Source organism: Apodemus sylvaticus, chromosome 1 (assembly GCF_947179515.1).
Source record: "Apodemus sylvaticus chromosome 1, mApoSyl1.1, whole genome shotgun sequence".
Lineage (NCBI taxonomy): Eukaryota > Metazoa > Chordata > Mammalia > Rodentia > Muridae > Apodemus > Apodemus sylvaticus.
In genome coordinates, this window is record NC_067472.1 from 51,028,131 (window position 1) to 51,049,711 (window position 21,581).

The 21,581-nt window shown below is 38.9% G+C and overlaps 2 protein-coding genes across 4 annotated transcripts in view; one reads left to right on the forward strand and one right to left on the reverse strand.

The window, feature by feature from the left end:
- Positions 1-21,581, forward strand: part of Dtx4 (deltex E3 ubiquitin ligase 4) — an 852,074-nt gene that overhangs the window by 325,088 nt on the left and 505,405 nt on the right. The window lies entirely within an intron of this gene.
- LOC127689843 (olfactory receptor 5AN1-like) lies at positions 17,783-18,721 on the reverse strand. The gene has a single exon (XM_052189410.1). It carries the CDS (start codon positions 18,719-18,721, stop codon positions 17,783-17,785), a length of 939 nt encoding a protein of 312 aa, XP_052045370.1.

Here is a 21,581-nt window from a genome sequence, read left to right on the forward strand (position 1 = left end):
ATCCATGGCTCCAGATACATATGTAGCAGAAGATGGCCTTATCTGGCATAATCAATGGAGGAGAGGCCCTTGGTCCTGTGGAGGCTTGATGCCCCAGGATAGGGGGATGCTAGAGTGTTGATGCAGGAGTGGATGAGTGGGTAGAGTAACAGCCTCATAGAGGCAAAGAGAAGTGTGGAGAGGTGGAATAGGATGGGAAGTTTGTGTAGGGGAAACTGGAAAGGGGCATATCATTTGAAATATAAATGAATAAAATTATTTTTAAAAAGAAGATATAATAAAAGAAATTGTTACATTAGTCAAAGAAAATGTTAAATTTAAAATAGTTCTCCTGACATAAAACATCCAGGAAATCTAAATACTATGGAAAGGCCTTACCTAAAAATAATAGGATAGAAGAAGGTGAAGAGCTCAAGCTATAAAAATCAAAGAAGAAAATCTCTACGACCTAAAGAAAAACATGTCTATAAATGTACAAGAAGCTTACAGAACACCAATTAGATTGAACCAGAAAAGAAAGTCCTCCTGCCACATAATAATCAAAATACAAAATCTACAGAACAAAGAAAGAATATTAAATGCTACAAGAGAAAAAGGCCAAGTAACATATAAAGTCAGACCTATCAGAATTGAACTGGACTTCTCAACAGAGACTTTAAAAGCTAGAAAGCCTGGAGATATATCTTACAGCCTCTTATAAACCACAGATGCCATCTTAGACTACTCTATACAACAAATTTCTCAATGTAATAAATGCAAAAAGCAAAATATTGCAAGAAAAAATAAATTTAAATAACATCTATACACAATTCAGCCCTACAGAAAATATTTGAAGAAAAACTCCTCCTTTGGATGAAGATTTAAAATTCTGAGCTCAATATTCACTGCCTGCTGGGACAGAAAAGGATCACTAGGTACTGTATCACCCTGAGCTTTAGATCTCTGGTTGTGCAAACCGCCAGGGGTCTGCCTGTGCCAAGGAACTGAGCACATAGGCGGTTTGTGTGCCAGCCCGCTGGGCGTGGGACCTGTGTCCTGCCCAGAGAGCAGCAGAGGAAGAGATTCCCTGTGGCCATATTCGCTGCCTGCTAGGACAGAAAAGCATCACTAAGTATGGGATCACCCTGAGCTTTAGATCTCTAGGGGTGCAAATCTCCAGGGATCTGCCTGCACTCAGGAACTGAGCACATAGGCCATTCATCTGCAAGCCAGTCCGTCGAGGGACCTGTGTCCTAGGTGAGAATCAACAGAGGGAATGACCCCACCACACCATCTTCGCTCCATAATAGAGCAGACAGAGAACACCTGGTTCACCTTGACAACCTAAGTATAACATTGCTTGAGGCAAGACTGAGCAGGGCTCCAAAGGCACAAAAGAGGAAGGCAGCATATCAGTAATCTGTGCCAGAGGAAACCCAGTCATACAGTGTTGCAGAAACAACCTTAAAGATCCATAGTAGGTGGAAGCACCAGCCAGTGACAATAAGACCATCTAACACCTGGGAGAACTAGATGGCTAAAAGCAAACGTAGGAACATTTCTAACAGAAACCAAGGCATTATGGCAGCATCTGAACCCAATTCTCCAACAATAGCAAGTCCTGGATACCCCAACACACCAGAAAAACAAGATTTGGATTTAAAATCACTGGTCATGATGCTGTTAGAGGAACACAAAAAGAACATAAATAAATCTCTTAAAGAAATACAGGGGAACATGAATAAGTTAGAAGCCCTTAAAATGGAAACACAAAAATCACTTAAAGAAATTCAGGAGAATATGGGTCAACAGATAGAAGCAAATAAAGAGGAAACACAAAAAATCACTTAAAGAAATGCAGGAGAAATTGAGTCAACAGGCAGAAATCATAAGGGAGGAAACAAAAAAAAAAAAAACTCTTAAAGAAATATAGGAAGAAAAAAAACAAGTGAAGGAACTGAGTAAAACCATCCAGGATCTAAAAACAGAAGTAGAAACAACTAAGAAATCACAAAGGGAGACAACTTTAGAGATAGAAAACCTTGGGAAGAAATCAGGGGCCATAGATGCAAATATCAACAACAGAATACAAGAGATAGAAGAAAGACTGTCAAATGCTGAAGATACCATAGATACCATTGACTCAACAGTCAAAGAAAATGCAAAATGCAAAAAGCTTGTAGCCCAAAACATCCAGGAAATCCAGGACACAGTGAGAAGACCAAACCTAAAGATTATACATATAGATTAGAGTGAAGATTTACAACTTAAAGGGCCAGCAAATAGCTTCAACAAAATTATGGAAGAAAACTTCCCTAACCTAAAGAGAGAGATGCCCATGAATATACAAGAAGCCTACAGAACTCCAAATAAACTGTACCAGAACAGAAATGCCTCCGGTCAAATAATAATCAAAACCCCAAATGCACTAAACAAAGAAAGAATATTAAGAGCAGTAAGAGAAAAAGGCCAAGTAACATATAAAGGAAGACTGATTAGAATTACAGCAGACTTCTCACCGCAGACCATGAAAGATAGAAGATCCTGAGCAGATGTCATACAGACTCTAAGAGAACACAAATGCCAGTCAAGATTACTATACCCAGCAAAACTCTCAAACACTATGGATGGAGAAACCAAGATATTCCATGATAAAAGCAAATTTACACTGTATCTTTCCACAAACCCAGCCCTATAAAGGATAATAGGTGGAAAACACCAATACAAGGAGGGAAACCATACCCTGGAAAAAGCAAGATAGTAAACTTCTTTCATGAAGCCCAAAAGAAGATAACCACTCAAATATAAAAATAACATCAAAAATGACAGGAAGTAATAATCACTATTGCTTAATATCTCTTAACATCAATGGTCTCAATTCCCCCCAAAAAAGACATAGACTAATAGACTGGATATGTAAACAGGATCCTACATTTTGCTGCTTACAGGAAACACTGTCAAAGACAAACACTACCTCAGAATAAAAGGCTGGAAAACAATTTTACAAGCAAATGGTCTTAAGAAGCATACCAGAGTAGCCATTCTAATATCAGATAAAATTGACATTTAACCTAAAGTCACAAAAGAGACACAGAAGGACACTTCTTACTGGTCAAAGGAAAAATACACCAAGAAGAACTCGCCATTCTGAACATCTATGCTTCAAATGCAAAGACACCCTCATTCATAAAGGAAACTTTACTAAAGCTCAAAGCACACATTGCACCTAACACAATAATTGCGGGCAACTTCAACACTCCACTCTCCTCAATGGACCAATCAGGAAAACAGAAACTAAACTGGGACACAGTGAAACTAATTGAAGCATTGGACAAATTGGATTTAATATATGTATGTATGTATATATATATATATAATATTTTATCCTGAAGCAAAGGAATATACCTTTTTCTCAGTACCTCATGGTACCTTCTCCAAAATCGATCATATAGTTGGTCACAAGACAGACCTCAACAAATATAAGAAGAACAAAATAATTCCATGTGACCCGTCCAGCAGGTCCAGTTATTCCAGAGTCCCAAAGAGGTACTACTTGAGGGTCAAAAATGGGGGTAAGAGAGAAAGGAAGCCAAGCATGCTAAGAAAGGAAAAGTCAGTCTGGGTTGTGTCAAGGACTCATTTAATGTCAGGGAGGTAAACGAGTTTTAAGACTTACAGAGAAGGAATTGACTTCACACAAGAACAAAGGAGGGAAGGGTGGAGACACTCCTAGCGAGCATGCAGGAAGCAAAGAGGTCATCTTGTGGGGATACCTGGAGTTAACTCCGGCAGGAACATTCTGTAGTTAGGGCAGGAACTCACACTCTTCTCGCACCGGCAGCTCATGGGGAAGGCTCTAGTTAATTGTTCTCATATTTTAGCAGCCACCACCTTAGGACCATGAGTAAGCATTAAATCTGAATAGCTCAGGACAGCTTCCCACACCCATGCCTCCTATCAGATCACTATGGAATAAGAGTAGTCTTCGATAGCAACAAAAACAACAGAAAGCCCACAAACACATGGAAACTGAATGATACTCTACTCAATGACAACTTGGCCAAAGAAGAAATAAAGAAAGAAATCAAAGACTTTTTAGAATTTAATGAAAATGAAGGTACAACATACCCAAATTTATGGGACACAATGAAAGTAGTGCTAAGAGGAAAACTCATAGCCCGGAGTGCCTCCAAAAAGAAACTGGAGAGAGCATACACTAGCAGCTTAACAGCACACCTGAAAGCCGTGGAACCAAAAGAAGCGAATTTACCCAGGACAAATAGAAGACAGGAAATCATCAAACTCAGGGCTGAAGTGAAGCAAGTGGAAACAAAGAGAACTATACAAAGAATCAACAAAACCAGGAGTTGGTTCATTGAGAAAATCAACAAAATAGATAAACCCTTAGCCAGACTAACCAAAGAGCACAGAGACAGTATCCCAATTAAGAAAATTAGAAAGGAAAAGGGAGACATAACAACAGAAACAGAGGAAATTCAAAAAATCATCAGATCCTACTACAAAAGTCTATACGCAACACAACTGGAAAATCTGGAGGGAATGGACAATTTCCTAGTCAGATAACAAATGCCAAAATTAAATCAGCATCAAATAGATCATCTAAACAGTCCCATAACCCCTAAAGAAATAGAAGTGGTCATAGAAAGTTTCCCAACCAAAAAAAGCATGGAACCAGATGGTTTTAGTGCAGAATTCTATCAGACCTTCAAAGAAGACCTAACACCAATACTCTTCAAATTATTCCACAAATTAGAAACAGAAGGAACACTACCCAACTCATTCTACGAAACTACAATTATGCTGATACCAAAACCACACAAAGAAGGAGAACTACAGGCCAATATCCCTTATGAATATCGATTTAAAAATACTCAATAAAATTCTTGCCAATCAAGTCCAAGAACACATCAAAATGACCATTCACCATGATCAAGTAGGGTTTATCCCAGGGATGCAGGGATGCTTCAATATACAGAAATCCATCAATATGATCTACTATATAAACAAACTCAAAGAAAAAACCCACATGGTCATTTCATTAGATGCTGAAAAAGCATTTGACAATATTCAGCATCCTTTCATGCTAAAAGTCTTGGAAAGAACAGGAATTCAAGGCCCATATCTTAACATAGTATAAGCAATATACAGCAAACCAGTAGCCAACATCAAACTAAATAGAGAAAAACTTTAAGCAATCCCACTAAAATCAAGGACTAGACAAGGCTGCCCCCTCTCTCCATATCTTTTCAATATAGTACTTGAGGTACTAGCTAGAGCAATTAGACAACATAAGGAGGTCAAGGGGATACAAATTAGAAAGAAAGAAGTCAAACTATCACTATTTACAGATGATATAATAGTATACTTAAGTGACCCAAAAAACTCCACCAGAGAACTTCTACAGCTAATAAACAACTTCAGCAGAGTGGCTGGTTATAAAATCAACTCAAGCAAATCAGTAGCCTTCCTATACCCAAAAGATAAGCAGGCTGAAAAAGAAATTAGGGAAATGACACCCTTTACAATAGCTACAAACAATATAAAGTATCTTGGGGTGACTCTAACCAAACAAGTGAAAGATCTGTATGACAAGAACTTCAGGTCTCTGAAAAAGGAAATCAAATAAGACCTCAGAAAATGGAAAAATCTTCCATGTTCATGGATTGGCAGGATTAATATAGTAAAAATGGCCATCTTGCCAAAAGCAGTCTACAGATTCAATGCAATCCCCATCAAAATCCCAACTCAGTTCCCCATAGAGTTAGAAAGAGAAATTCTCAAATTCATCTGAAATAACAAAAAATCCAGGATAGCTAAAATTATTCTCAACAGTAAAAGAACTTCTGGGGGAATCAGTATCCTGGACATCAAGCAGTACTACAGAGCAATAGTGTTAAAAACTGCATGGTATCGGTACAGTGACAGGCAGATAAATCAAGGGAATAGGATTGAAGGCCCAGAAATGAACCCACACACCTATGGTCACTTGATCTTTGACAAAGGAGCTGAAACCATGCAGCAGAAAAAAGATAGCCTTTTCAACAAATGGTGCTGGTTCAACTGGAGGTCAGCATGTAGAAGAATACGAATTGATCCATTCTTATCTCCTTGTACTAAGTTCAACTCCAAGTGGATCAAGGACTTCCACATAAAACCAGACACACTGAAACTAAAAAAGGGAAAACCCTTGAGGACATGGGCACAGGGAAAATTTTCCTGAACAGAACACCAATAGCTTATGCTCTAAGATCAAGAATTGACAAATGGCACCTCATAAAATTACAAAGTTTCTGTAAGGCAAAGGGCATTGTCAAGCAGACAAATTGGCAACCAAGAAATTGGGAAAGGATCTTCAGCAACCCTACATCTGATAGAGGGCTAATATCCAATATATACAAAGAACTCAAGAAGTTAGACTCCAGAGAGCCAAATATCCCTATTAAAAAATGGGGTACAGAGCTAAACAAAGAATTTTCACCTAAGGAACTTCAAATGGCTGAGAAGCACCTTAAAAATGTTCAGCATCACTAGTCATTAGGGAAATGCAAATCAAAACAACCCTGATATTTCACCTCACACCAGTCAGAATGGCTAAGATTAAAAACTCAGGAGACAGCAGGTGTTGGCAAGGATGTGGAGAAAGAGGAATACTCCTCCACTGCTGGTGGGAATGCAAGTTGGTACAATCACTCTGGAAATCAGTCTGGCGGTTCCTCCGAAAACTGGGCATAACACTTCTGGAGGAACCTGCAATAACACTCCTGGGCATATACCCAGAGGATTACCAGCATGCATTAAGGACACATGTTCCACTATGTTCATAGCAGCCTTATTTATAATAGCCAGAAGCTGGAAAGAACCCAGATGTCCCTCAGTAGAAGAATGGATACAGAAAATGTCTAATATTTACACAATGGAATACAGCTATTAAAAACAATGAATTCATGAAATTTTTAGGCAAATGGGTAGAACTCAAAAATATCATCCTAAATGAGGTAACCCAATCACAAAAGAACACACATGGAATGCAGTCACGGATAAGTGGATATTAGCTCAGACGCTCTGAGTACCCAAGATACAATTCACATATCAAATGAATCCCAAGAAGAAGGAAGGAGAGTTCCCTGGTCCTGGAAAGGCTTGATGCAGCATTGTAGGGGTGTACCAGGACAGAGAAGTAGGAAGGGGTAGATCAGGTAAGAGGGCTTATGGGACTTTTGGGGAGGGGGGAGCCGAGAAAGGGAAAATCATTTGGAATGTAAACAAAGAATATAGAAAAAAAAATTAGGGGAAAAAAAGAGGCCATTAATTTAAATGAAAATAAGGAATATATGGGAGGGTTTTGAAAGAGAAAGGGGAAAGAAAAAGCATTGTAATTATAATCATAAATATAAAATAAAATTAACATTATAAAAAGGAAAAAAAGAAGAAGACACAGAATAGTAAAATGGATATGAAAACAGGGTCCACCATTGTGATGCATAACTTTATCTAAAATTGAATACTCAGATACAAAGCAGGCTTTAGCAGATATAAGAAAATTAAAATAACTCCCTGTATCTTATCAGAATGCTGTGGATTAAAGCTGGACTTCAACAACAAAAAAACAACAGAAAGCTTACAAACTTGTGGAAACTGAACAACCTTCTACTCAGTGATCACTGGGTCAGGGAAGAAATAAAGAAATTAAAGACTTTCTAAACTTCAATAAAAATGGGGTCACAACAAACTCAAACTCATAGGACACAACGAAAGCAGTGCTAAGAGGGAAGGAAGTTCATAGCACTAAGTCACGTCATAAAGAAATTAGAGGGTTCTCATACTAGAAATTTAAAAGTATACCTGATGCAGCCTCAGTTGCAATTAATAACTCAGGACTGAAGGGATCATGCAAAGGAGTTGAGGCTTGGTACCATGAAAAAAGCCCATGAGAAGCTATTGGTGAAGCCCAGTTGCAGTGTTTTGGAGATGTCACTACCATGAAATGACCACCAAGAACAGCAACAGCAGTGGAGTACAGGCAGCTGGAGCCTAGAAGACAAGCTGTGTGCTACAAAGGGCAGGACTGGAGAAGTGATCCAAGCCCTTGAAGGAGCCCAGAACATCTTAAGTGGATCCTAGACATTGGTTGGTTGGGGTTTGATTTTGCTTTTGATTGTGACTGCCCTGGTATTTTTCCCTCTTGAAGGAAGAAAGTATTTTAGTGGAGCCCACAGTTAAGAGACTTTTCACTATAAAAAGACTTTGGATTTTAAAAAAGATTAGATATTTTAAAGGGATTGAAATTTTAATATGACTGTGGAACTTTTAAAGTTATTTAGATCTTGGGGATGAATAAGAAAGTAAGAGTTGAGGCTTAATAGTGATGTGTTTGTCTATCAAGTTGACAAGGGGTCAACTGTACTGGCTTTTGTGTGTCAACTTGACACAGGCTGGAGTTATCACAGAAAAAAGAGCTTCAGTTGAAGAAATGCCTCCATGAGATACATCTGTAGAGCATTTTCTCAGTTAGTGGTCAAGGGGAGAGGGCCCACTGTGGGTGGTGCCATCCCTGGGCTGGTATTTTTAGGTTCTATAAGAAAGCAAGCCAGGGAAAGCAAGCCAGGATGTAACATCCTTCCATGGTCTCTGCATCAGCTCCTGCTTCCTGACCTGCTTGAGCTCCAGTCCTGACTTCATTTGGTGATAAACAGCAGTGTGGAAGTGTAAGTTGAATAAACCCTTTCCTCCCCTAAAAAGAAAAAAAAAAGTATACCTGAAAGCTCTAGAACAAATGAAGCAAGCACACCTAAGAGGAATAGACAACAGAAAATAATCAAACATAGGGTTGAAATCAATAAATTAGAACCAAAGAAAACAATGCAAAGAATCAACGAAAACAAGATTTAGTTCTTTGAGAAGTATCTTTGAACAAGATAGACAAACCCTTATCCAAACTAACTAAAAGGCAAAGAGACAGTACCCAAATTAACAATTGAAAGGAAAGGGACGACATAAAAATAGACAGTTATGTCTAAAATACAAAGAATCATCACTTTACTCTACAAAATTGGAAAAGCTAAAGGAAATGGATTATTTTTTAGATAGATACCACTTACCAAAGTTAAATCAAGATCAGGTAAGCCATTTAGACAGTTTCTATAACCCCTAAGAAAATAGAAACAGTCATTAAAATTCTCCCAACCAACAAAAGCCCAGGCACAGATGGTTTTAGCAAAGAATTCTACCAGACTTTCATAAAAGAAGAAGAAGAATCCAACACCCCTACATGTTAAAACTTTTGGAGAGATCAGAAATACAAGGTGCAAACCTAACACAATAAAGGCAATATACAGCAAACCAAAGCCAACATCAAATTAAATGCAAAGAAACTTAAAGCATTTCCACTAAAATCAGGTTCAAGACATGTCTGCCCACTCCCTTCCTATCTATTCAATTTAGTACTTAAAGTTCTGGTCAGAGCAATAAAACGACTAAAGAAGATCAGGGGGATACAAACTGGAAAAGAACTCAAGCCATCACAATTCAAAGATGATATGCTAGTAGATAAGTGACTCCAGAATTCTTTCAGGGTACTCATACAGCTGATAAAAATATTCAGCAGCATGGCTGGATATAAAATCAAGTCACAAAATTAATACCCCACCACTTCTGCCACCACCTGTCCTTTCTGCTGGGGCAGATTCTTCCCAGGTCTGCCACAATAAAGATACCATTTCCTGATACATCCTAGAGGATCACTCAGGGCATTTGGAAAGGCATTTGGAGTCCCAGAACTGCTGCTGGGTATCTGGTGGGACTCGGTACCCAGCAACCACCAAAACCCCAACCTTCCCCAATACCACTCCCCTTTGTTCAGTCTGCCCCTTCCACCACCACCTGTCCTTTCTGCTGGGGAAAACTCTTCCCAGGTATGTCCCAGTGAAGAAACCATCTTCTGATACTTTCTAGAGAACCAGCTGCACTCAGGGCATTTGGGTCTGCCACACTGAAGACACCATCTCCTGATACATCCTAAAGAACCCACTGCACTTAGGGCATTTGGTCCCTCTGCAGGAGTACAGAGAGGCCTGGGAGCACAGTGCACCATATACAGGTGGAGCAGGGAGATTGCTAACATCCCAGGGGGAGAGGCCTGAGAGCCCAGAGCAGATCCTGGGCCACAGAGCTAAATACATAAATACCACCACATGAGAGCTGGTCTCCCAAGAGTGCCTACATACCTGAGTGCTCAGAGAGAATGGGTATCCAAGGAGTACAGAGACACGGGCTTGTAGGACAGATAAGCCACAGTCAGAGACAGCAAGACCAGCTAACACCAGAGAAAACCAGATGGCAAAGGCAAATGCAAGAACATTACCAAGAGAAACCAAGGCAAAATGGCATCATCTGAATCCAATTCTCCCACAACAGCAAATCCTGGATACCCCAACACACTGGAAAAACAAGAGCTGGATTTAAAATCACATCTCATGATACTGATAGAGGACTTCAAGAAGGACATAAATAACTCCCTTAAAGAAATACAGGAGAACATGGGTCAACAGGTAGAAGCCCTTACAGGGGAAACACAAAAATGCCTTAAAAAAAATATGGGAAAGCATGAAGAGTAAACATAAAAATCCCTTAAAGAAGGACAGGAGAACATGGATCAAAACGTAGAAGCACCTAAAGAGGAAACAAAAGTCCCTTAAAATTTTCCTTACAGGAAGACAAACAAATAAACAAGTGAAGGAACTGAACAAAACCATCCAGGATCTAAAAATGGAAGTAGAAACAACTAAGAAATCACAAAGGGAGACAACTCTGGAAATAAACAAAAAAACTTGGAAAGAAATCAGGAGTCATACAACAGTTGTCATCAACATTCTGTTGTCATCAACAACAGAATACAAGAGATAGAAGAAAGACTTTCAGGTGCTGAAGATACCATAGAAAACATTGACTCAACAGTCAAAGAAAATGCAAAATGCAAAAAGCTTGTAACCCAAAACATCCAGGAAATCCAGGACAAAATGAGAAGACCAAACCTAAGGATTATAGTTATAGAAGAGAGTGAAGATTTCCAACTTAAAGGCCCAGTAAATATCTTCAACAAAATTAAAGTAGAAAGAGATGCCCATGAACATAAAAGAAGCCTACAGAACTCCAAACAGACTGGACCAGAATAGAAATTCCTCCCATCACATAATAATCAAAACACCAAATGCTCTAAACAAAGAAAGAATATTAAAAATCAGTAAGGGAAAAAGGTCAATAACATATAAAGACAGATGTATCAGAAGTACACCAGACTTCTCACCAGAAAATATAAAAGTTGGAAGATCCTCTACTCTGGCGATCCCTGCTTACCAGATTGCTACTCAGTCACAGGAGCAAAGATGGTGGCATCTCACCTCTACCCGCTGGACTCCAACTCAAATCAAAACAACCCTGAGATTTCACCTCACACCAGTCAGAATGGCTAAGATCAAAAACTCAGGAGAAAACAGGTGCTGGTGAAGATGTAGAGAAAGAGGAACACTCTTCCACTGCTGGTGGGGCTGCAAGCTGGTACAACCACTCTGGAAATCAGTCTGGCAGTTCCTCAGAAAACTGGACATAATACTATCAGACCCAGCTATACCAATTCTGGGCATATACCCAGAAGATTCCCCAGCATGTAATAAGGATACATGCTCCACTATGTTCATAGCAGCCCTATTTATAATAGCCAGAAGCTGGAAAGAACCCAGATATCCCTCAACAGAGGAATGGATACAGAAAATGTGGTATATTTACACAATGGAACACTTCTCAGCTATTAGTAACAATGAATTCATGAAATCCTTAGGCAAGTGGGTGGAATTGGAGAATGTCATCCTGAGTGAGGTGACTCAATCACAAAAGAACACACATGGCAAGCACTCACAGATAAGCGGATATTAGCCCAGAAGCTCGGAATACCCATGAAACAATTCACATATCAAATGATGTCCAAGAAAAAGGAAGGAAAGACTGGGTCCTGGAAAGGCTCAGTGCAGGAGTGTAGAATACCGGGATAGGGTTGATTGGGGAACAGGGGGAGGGAAGAAGACTTATGGGACTTTTGGGGAGGGAGAATCCAGGAAAGAGAAAATATTTGAAGTGTAAAAAAGGAATATATCTAATAAAAAAAAAAAAGTGCCGAAAAGAGCCTGTTATGGTTGTCTACAGAGGGACCCTCCAGAGTCTTACAGATACAAAGGCAGATGCTAGCAGCCAACCATTTGACTGAGCATGGGGCCCCCAATGAAGGAGTTGGAAGGAGGATGGGAGGAGCTGAAGGGGTGTGCAGCCCCATGGGAAGAGCAACAATGTCAGCCAACCAGATGCCCCAGGGCTCCCAGTGACTCAGCCATCAGCCAAGGGGTACACATGGTTCCAACCAAAAGTGTGGGATAGAAATGCCTTGTCAGGCATCAGTGGGATGAGAGATCCTAGGTCCTATGAAGGCTCGATAGATGTCCAGCATGGGGAATTGAGGTGGGGTAGGTGGGAGTGGGTTGAGTACAGGAGCATATTCTTGGAGGCAGGGGGTGGGAGGATGGGTTGGGGGTTTTCAGGGAGGGGGGAAACCGGGAAATGGTATAACATTTGAAATCTAAATGAGGAATATATTCAATAAAAAATTAATACCCCTCCTTGTCACAAATTATATCTGGAGTCAGAAAGAGATTAGGGGGGACACCATTTACCATAACTACAAATAATATATAAAAAATCTTGCTGAAACTCTAACTAAGAAAATGAAAGGCCTCTATGACAAGAACTTCAAGTTCTTGAAAAAAAAATTGAGGATGCTATCAGAAATTAAACTCCCCTTCTCATTAATTGGTAGCATTCATATAGTAAAAATGGCCATCTTACCAAAAGTAATCTACAGATTCAATGTAATCCCCATTAAAATTCCAATATGACTCTTTACAGACTGTGAAAGAACAATTCTCAACTTCATATGGGGAAAAAAACAAAACAATATAATTAAAACAATCCTGTACAATAAAAGAACTTCTAGAAGTAACCCCATCCCTGATTCAATCTATACTACCAAGCGGTAGTAATAAAAACTGCATGGTATTAGTATAGAAACAGACAGGGTGACAAATGGAATCAAATCAAAGTCTCAGAAGTAAACATAGACACACACACATACACTTACACACACACACACACACACACATATGGACAACTGATCTTTGATGAAGAAGCCAAAACCACACAATGAAAAAAGAAAAGCATCTTCAACAAACAGAGCTGGTGTAACCAATGTCTTCATGTCCAATGTGAATAGACCTATATCTATCATCCTGCACAAAATTCAAGTCCGAGTGTATCAAAGACCTCAACTTAAAACCAGACACACTAAATCTAATAAAAGGGAATGTGTGGAACTGCCTTGAGCTCATTGGCTCAGGAAGCAAATTCTTGAATAGAACATAAATAGTTCAATCACTAAGATCAATAATTAATAAATGGGACCTCATCAAACTGAAAAGCTACTGTAAAGCAAAGGATGCTATCAATAGGATAAAATGGCAACCTATAAAATGGGAAAAGATCATCAACCCTGAATCTAAATATATATATAAATAATATATATAAACAAAAATAGACATCAACAAATGAAATAATCCAATTGAGGATTATGATAGAGAGAATCACAATCTATTGAGAATTCTCAATAGAGGAATCTCAAGTTGCCAAGAAGCATTTAAAGAAATGTTGAGTGTCTTTAGTCATTAGGGAAATACAAATCAAAACAACTCTGAGATTCCATCCTATACCTGTCACAATGGATAAGATCAAAAACTCAAGTGACTGCCCATGGTTTTTGAGGCTGTGGAGCAACAAAAACACTCCTCCACTGCTAGTGGGAGTGGAAACTTGTACAATCACATTGTAAATCAATTTAGCATGGTTTCTCAGAAAATTGGGAATAGTTCTTTTTCAAGATCCTACTATAGTACTCCTGGGCATATATCCAAAAGACACACTACTATACCACATAAACACTTGATGAACTATGTTCATTGCAGCTTTATTTCTAATAGTCAGAGACTGGAAACAACCTAGATGTCTTTTACCTGAAGAATGGATAAAGAAAATGTGGTGCTTCTACACAATGGAGTACTATTCAGCTATTAAAAACAGAGACATCATGGAATTTTCAGGAAAATGGTTGGAACTTGAGCATATCATCCTGAGTGAGGTAATGCAGGTCCAGAAAGAAATGTATGATATACCTGTCAATTATAAATGGACATTAGTCATAAAGTGGAGGATAACCATGCTACAATCCACAGACCCAAAGAAACTGGGTAATAAGAAGGGCCCATGGGAAGGTGCATGGATCTCATTCAGAAGGGGAATCAAAATAGTGATCAAAGGAGGATGGAGAAAGCGAACTGTATGGGAGAAGAGTGAGGAGGGATATAGAGATGGCGATAAGTTGTTGAGGGAAGAGGTTGCTGGGAGTGAGAATGAAAATTGGTGAGGGACATCTCTCAAACTAGCTAAAGGCTGGAAATGGGGAGGCTATGAGGAATCTATGAAGATGACCTTAGCTAAGATTCCTACCAGCGGGAGATACAGAGACTGAAGAGGCCACCTCCAATAGCCAACAGGATTTCCAGTGGAAGGAGGGAAACATCAACCTACTCACAAAACCTTCAACTCAAAATTTGTCCTGCCTACAATATGCAAAGGGATAAAGATGGAGACGAGACTGAGAAAACAGTCAACCAATTGCTGGCTCAACTTGAGACCCATCCCATGGGTGAGAGCCAACTCCTGACACTATTAATGATACTCTACTGTGCTTGCAGACAGGAGCCTAGTGTAACTGTCACCTGAGAGACTTCACCCAGCAGCAGATGGAAACATGCAGAGACCCATTAGCCAAACATCAGATGAAGTTCAGGGTGTCTTGTGGAAGAGTGGAGGATAGAATTGAGTAAGCCGGAAGGGTCAAGAACACCACAAGAAGATCTACATAGTCAACTAACCTGAGCCCATAGGGGCTCACAGAAACTGAACCACAAACCAAAGAGTGTTCCAGGACTGGACCTAAGCCCCACATACATTTGTAGCAGATGTGCAGTTTGGTCTTCATGTGGGTCCACTAACAATTGGAGCAGGCCCTGCCTCTGTCTCTGTTGCCTGCCATTGAATTCCCTTCTCCTAACTAGACTGCCTGGATGGGCTTCAGTGGGAGAGGAGATGCTTAATTCTGCTAGACTAGATGACCCATGGTTGGGTGGTACCCAAGGTGATGCTTCCTCTTCTCTGAGGAGAAAGGCAGGGGGTAATGAGATTTGTAAGGCCAGGACTTGGAGGAGGTGGCTGTGATTGGGATATAATATGGATAAAACAAGTAAATTATGAATATGTCTTACTATGTTAATGGTAGGGCAGCAGATTCTATGGTGCCAGATGGCATGGGGGATGGAACTAACTCCTGCTGTCCTCATCTGAAGTACTGAAGCTCTCCCTTACCCTTCCTCTGTAATCCTTGACCATTATGGTCCAAACTACACCAATACACATATAAATAGTGAATGGACTGAATGGATTCAATGGGAATACAAAAAGAGAATGAAAAGAGAGTGTTCTATGGGGTAAGCTCTGGGAGGAATTCAAGGGAGAACCAGTGGTTGATATGGTCAAAATTTATTATGTGTATGAATGAAACCCTCAAGTGATGGTAAAATTTTGTTGTATGTGTGTGTGAAACTTTCCAATCATGATAAAAAAGGACACATAGGAATTCTTGGAGAGCAGAAACGAAGGGAGAAATTATGTATATTATAATCTCAAAATAAAAATATCTAATGAATCTCTGAAGAGAACATGACAGTATAATGACAGAGTTACTAACAATTTTGTCCAATCTAAGCTGCATGGTAAAGCAGTGGCTGCTGTTATAGTCGCATCATAGTACTACTTTGAACCAGAGACATGAAACCACAGACTTACGTCTGAATTGAGACTCCTGGCCATGACAACTCAGTTTGCATAATTATCTATAGTCTCTCCTGGTCCTTTGAACTCCCTGAATGTTGCAGGAATTTTCTTTGGAATATATAAATAAACACACAATGACCCAAATATAGATGGAACTAACAGATGAAAAAAATGATTCCATACAAGGCTAGTTTTGTGAACCAATGACTTTATTAGAGTTACTTACCAAAGTATGACTCAAGCATCAGCAGCAACAATGATTCCCTCTCTCCACCATATTTGATTAACAAGCAACTGCTCTCCTGGGGAGTTCTAGCCCTAGTCAGTTATGCACATCCTATGTACACAGGGGAAAAACAAACCAACAACATGTGGTCTTATATGAAACTGGGGGTGAGGGAAGGACTGGTGAATATAATCTCAGGCAAGGGTCTTGTGATGTCCTGGTTCAAGAAGAGAGTTTATTTGCATGGGTTTGTTTGTTTGTTTGTTTGTTTCATAGTCTCACTCTGTAACCCAGGCTGGAATGACACTTTGTAGCCCAGATTGTCCTAAAGCCCATGGAAATCCCTTGCTTTATTAAAACTGGAATTACAGACATAAAGCACTACTCTTGGCTCTACAGACAATATTAGCATTCTATCATTTTCATTTCCATGGACATACTTATCTCTGTACTATTATAAATAATTAGTTTCCACAGCTATGAACCAAGGTATTCTGTTAGGCAATTCTGCTTCATGATGGTGAAGCTCGTATCTACCTGGAGAAAGCAGTTACACTGTAATACTGAGAAATACCACCTAAAGTTTTAGTTATTCTACTACCACATTACATCTCTCTTTTAAAACCACATAATACAAAAACACAAAATACTGAACATGCATAGACAATAATGAAGGATATGCCAGTCTGCCATGTGTTGTTACTCTTAACATAATCAGGTACCTGAAATATCTATTTCAGATATTTTTGGAGTGTTCTGATTGGCTCTATCAAGTCAGGGTAGACTGTCTGGTTGTATTGTAGAAGCAGAAGAGAAATCAGGTCCCACCATCTCATATATTACCATTGACCCATAAGATCCTGCTAAAGGTCATGATTTGTTTTTCAATATTCGAAAAATTGAACTGTCAGAACACCAAGACATGACACTGAAGAAACCAGGCCTTCCTTACGATTTTTTTCTTCATGACTTAACTCCCAATTTTGTGTTAGACCTAAATGTTACTAAATGACTCAGAAGTGATTTTTTTTTTACATAATCAAGCTGTTTCTGATTGATCATTCTAAAAGGCACAAGAAAGCCAATGTGTGGCTTTGTTTCTTTCAAACAGGAACTTTCCATATGATCATCCTCACCTGCTCAGGATCACAGAGTAATCAATGGTGATGCCCCAGGCTTTAGTATACTACATCTCGATACTGATGACACAGAATTAGTAGAATCTGAGGTCAGGAATTCAACCAGGAATCTTCTCCAAAGGCATTCCTTGTAATTTAACAATTTTCAGGCTTCCACAAGTTTCTCAACTAACATTTCTAAAATACCTATAGATAGAATAATTAATGAGGAAATAACCCATTTGTCACATGGAAATTCTGATACTACTGGTTTTAAAAATGGTGCATTTCAAATACACCAAATCAATTGTTGGTTTATATTGGCATATTGCCTGTTTAAAAATCATTTTTATCTGAAGTGCCACAGACTTTGTAGTATTTCAGCCATGTGCACATAATTGCAGGTAACAGTAGTTCTGATATGGCATTGTGGTGAAATTGTCTCATCTTTACCTTAGCTACAGATTGTCTTTTTCTGCAACCTATTCATGGCATCTCTGATTTCCTTGTTTCTCAGACTATATATCAAAGGGTTCAACATAGGAATCACCACAGTATAAAAGATAGATGCAAATCTGTCAAAGCTTGAGGAGCCACCAGAGCTGGAGCTCAAATAGACAAAGATACCAGAACTATAGAAGAGAGAAACAGCTGTCAGGTGAGAAGCACAGGTGTTGAAGGCCTTGGACCTGCCCTTCGCTGAAGTGATCTTCATGATGGATGACACAATATAGCCATAGGATATCACGATAGCTAAGGCATTTGTAAGCCCAAAAAACATTGTTAATATGACAAGTAAGACATGTGCAAAGAAAGTGTCATTGCAGGACAGATTTAAGAGCTGGGGCATGTCACAGAAGAAATGTCTGATGACATTAGGTCCACAGAAGTGGAGCTGCAGCAAGACACATATCTGAGATAAAGAACTTACAAGTCCTGCTGTATAGCTGCCCATCACCATCCGAGCACAGAGGCTGGGTGACATGATTGATGAGTAGAGAAGAGGGTTACAAATGGCAGCATACCTGTCATAGGCCATGGCTGTCATGAGGCAAGATTCACTCAGTCCCATCGTGGAAAAGATAAAATATTGAACTATGCATCCCACAAAGCTGATAGTTTGCTTTTCCTGGAAGAAATTGGAAAGCATTTTTGGGACTGTAGAGGTGATATAGCAGAAGTCTATAAAGGACAGATTACTGAGGAAAAAGTACATAGGTGTATGGAGGTAGGAGTCCATCCTTATTAAAACAACCAGGGACAGGTTCCAGGTCAGTGCTGTAATATACAGGATGAGGAACATAACAAAAAGCAGTGCTTTGATTTGGGGAAAATCAGAGAATCCCAGGAGGATAAACTGGGTGATCTTGGTAATATTTCTTCCATCAATCATTACCTCTGTGCTTGTGCTGCTAAAATCAAAATGGAAATAAGACCATGCATTGCTGACTCAAGTGACATTAGAGCATTACACTAAAGAGATTTAACCTTTACTTAATACAATGCCTAAGAAATAATGTGATCACTACAAGAACATGTACAAACATAAATAAGCACACACACGCACAAGTACACATGCACACATACATACACTGAGCTGGATTATACTATTGTGATTTGTAGTTCTGACACATTGTTGTGTAACAGAAGTATATGTTCTTGGTAAAGACAATCATTCTTTCTATGAAAGTGTCATAGAAAGAACCCCAAAATAAATTTCACAATTTCTTCTCCTGACATTGCTTTAACACACAAAATCCCCCAAAACTGGCCTGCATGAAAGTGTCATGATTTATAATTCTGACATATTTTGAGGATACAAATGGTGAGTCTCAGAATATATTGACACTTGGCAGGAAAGCAATTATACTGTTAACACTGATAGCTCATTATTCTCACAATGACAGGCATCAAAAGAATAAATAGACATTTCAAAAGCAAATGTGTTAAGAATTTTCAAATGACAAGGTTAGTAATTTAAATTACTATGGAATGAGTATATCTCCACCAATAGAATCTGAGATCTAAATCACTATAGGGAAATTATTATATTGATACACTCTTGGGATAAAGGGTAACTTCCAACATAAAATATAAAGTAAAAACATGACAATAAATGGAAAACCTAGTTAAGACAAAAATAATAAAAATGCAATTAAAATTGTGTTAATAGTCACAAAATGTATGAAGACAGTACAGCAATACATTCTGTGTGAACTATATATTCTGAATCAAAAAGGGACAGACACCACAACACTGATGAGTGCAAGAAACACTCTACTAATCTTGTATAAGTGTGCTTGTATAATTATTCTCATGTACATGGTCAATGTCTCTCTATGTTTGTCTCAATCTCTATTTTATTTCTAATTCACACACATATTCAGAGATTAACGGGCAGTCATACATGTGTACACATGTAAAAATACACATATAAACATATAATCATACATGTTGTATAAAGCATTTCCAAAGTTCCTCTAGAACTACTCAAGAGACTGAATGACATAGAAAGCAAAGCTCCAATAATGTTAGCAATTATTCTTGCTGTCATCACCTCCATCTGTAAAATGCAGTTAATAGTAGAACAAAGATCAGATAACAAGGACCCTTTGACAAACTAGGTCCTACAAACATTGTCTGAACTAGGTTTCAATAACAGTATTAAGAAATAGTTATTAGCATGTTGATTTCTGTCTCATATCATTTTTCTAACTCCCACTCACTGCAGAATGGCATTGTTGCCTTTGTTTTCCTCCACCACGTGCCAACTAGAAGACAGTGCTGAGGATGGGGGACTGAGGGAGACTTTCTCCTCAGTGGTAAGTGTTGTGTTCACTCACATGTGCATTCATCTACAAGGATATGTTGAGGGTGTTATCAACTGGTCCTGTCCAACTTTGCACTTGCAACTAAAAATCTTAGTTTTGCTGAATTTTCACTATGATTTTATGAACTTGGACATCTTTCTGTACATTGTACACTGAACAATGTTGTTCCTCAGGTCATCCAAGATGTGTTAACTTTAATGGAAACATTTTGGAATTATAAACTCTTCTGGCTAACATTTTTAACATCAATTTATTTTATCAGTTTAATAAAAATAAGTGGAACACCCAAGATGGTTGAAATTTCACTATTTCACAGCATTCTGGTGAGATGGGCACGCACACATAGGTATATTCTATGCCACCCACTATTCCCAAGAAAGACTGAAAAGTTATGAAATACTGTTCTTCGCCTTAGTATTTTTCCAGAGTAATTTACTGAAATGTTGGGAAAGGGGGAGGAGAATACATTCACTCTTTTTATTAGTGTCCTGGGTGTTCAGCATCTCCCCAGTTTAAAGTAGAAAAGCTGTTAAAGATTTGACTGAGTAGGTACAGCTTATCAATGGTGATTTAATAAGAACATTCCCAGTTCAGGGAAATATGCTGGGAATAGTAAGTTAAATGCAGGTTGCTGAGTGAAGAAATTTAAAGGGCACTTAGACCAGCACTAACTGTGCCTGGAGTGGACACTTAGAACAGCACTACCTCTGCCTCAGTAGGCACCTAGACCAACACTACCTCTGTCTGAGTAGGCACCTAGACCAGCACTACCTGTGCCTGAGTGTACTCTGCCTGAGTAGGTACCTAGGCCAGCATCACCTGTGCCTGAATGGACACTTAGACCAGCACTATCTGTGACTAGAGTGGGCATCTCTCATTTCTGCACTGTTAAAGCTGGTGTCTCTAGGGCCAGCAGGGGTGACAATGGAGAGTTATTTGAAATAGTGAACAGTCTAGTGGGACTGTGCTTGAGTACTCTGTCATATCATAAGACTTGCTTTGTCTCTTACAACTGAAAGTCATAAACAAAAGCTGTACATCTGAATAGAATATAATTCCTGTTATTTCAGAGACATTATCCTGGTGAGTGAAGATGCAATAAAGAATTGCAGCAAAGGGAATAGTTGAGATATGTGGACAAGCAGGCTTGATCTTAGGAAATCTGAATCTCAGCCAATTCTTATTGTTGATCCAGATCTCACCCAGGCTTTACAGATAATCTCATTTAGCCCCAGCTGACCTGATTCTCCCCATTTTAATACATAGAAGACTGTAAGTAATTACATACTTAAGAATTCAACAAGAACTTCTCATCCTAGACACAGACCTTTTAAACATATGATATATTTTTTCTCTAAATATCAGATCATTTGGGTAAGTACAAAGAGAAACTGAGGGGAAAATATGTAGGATATGGAAGAT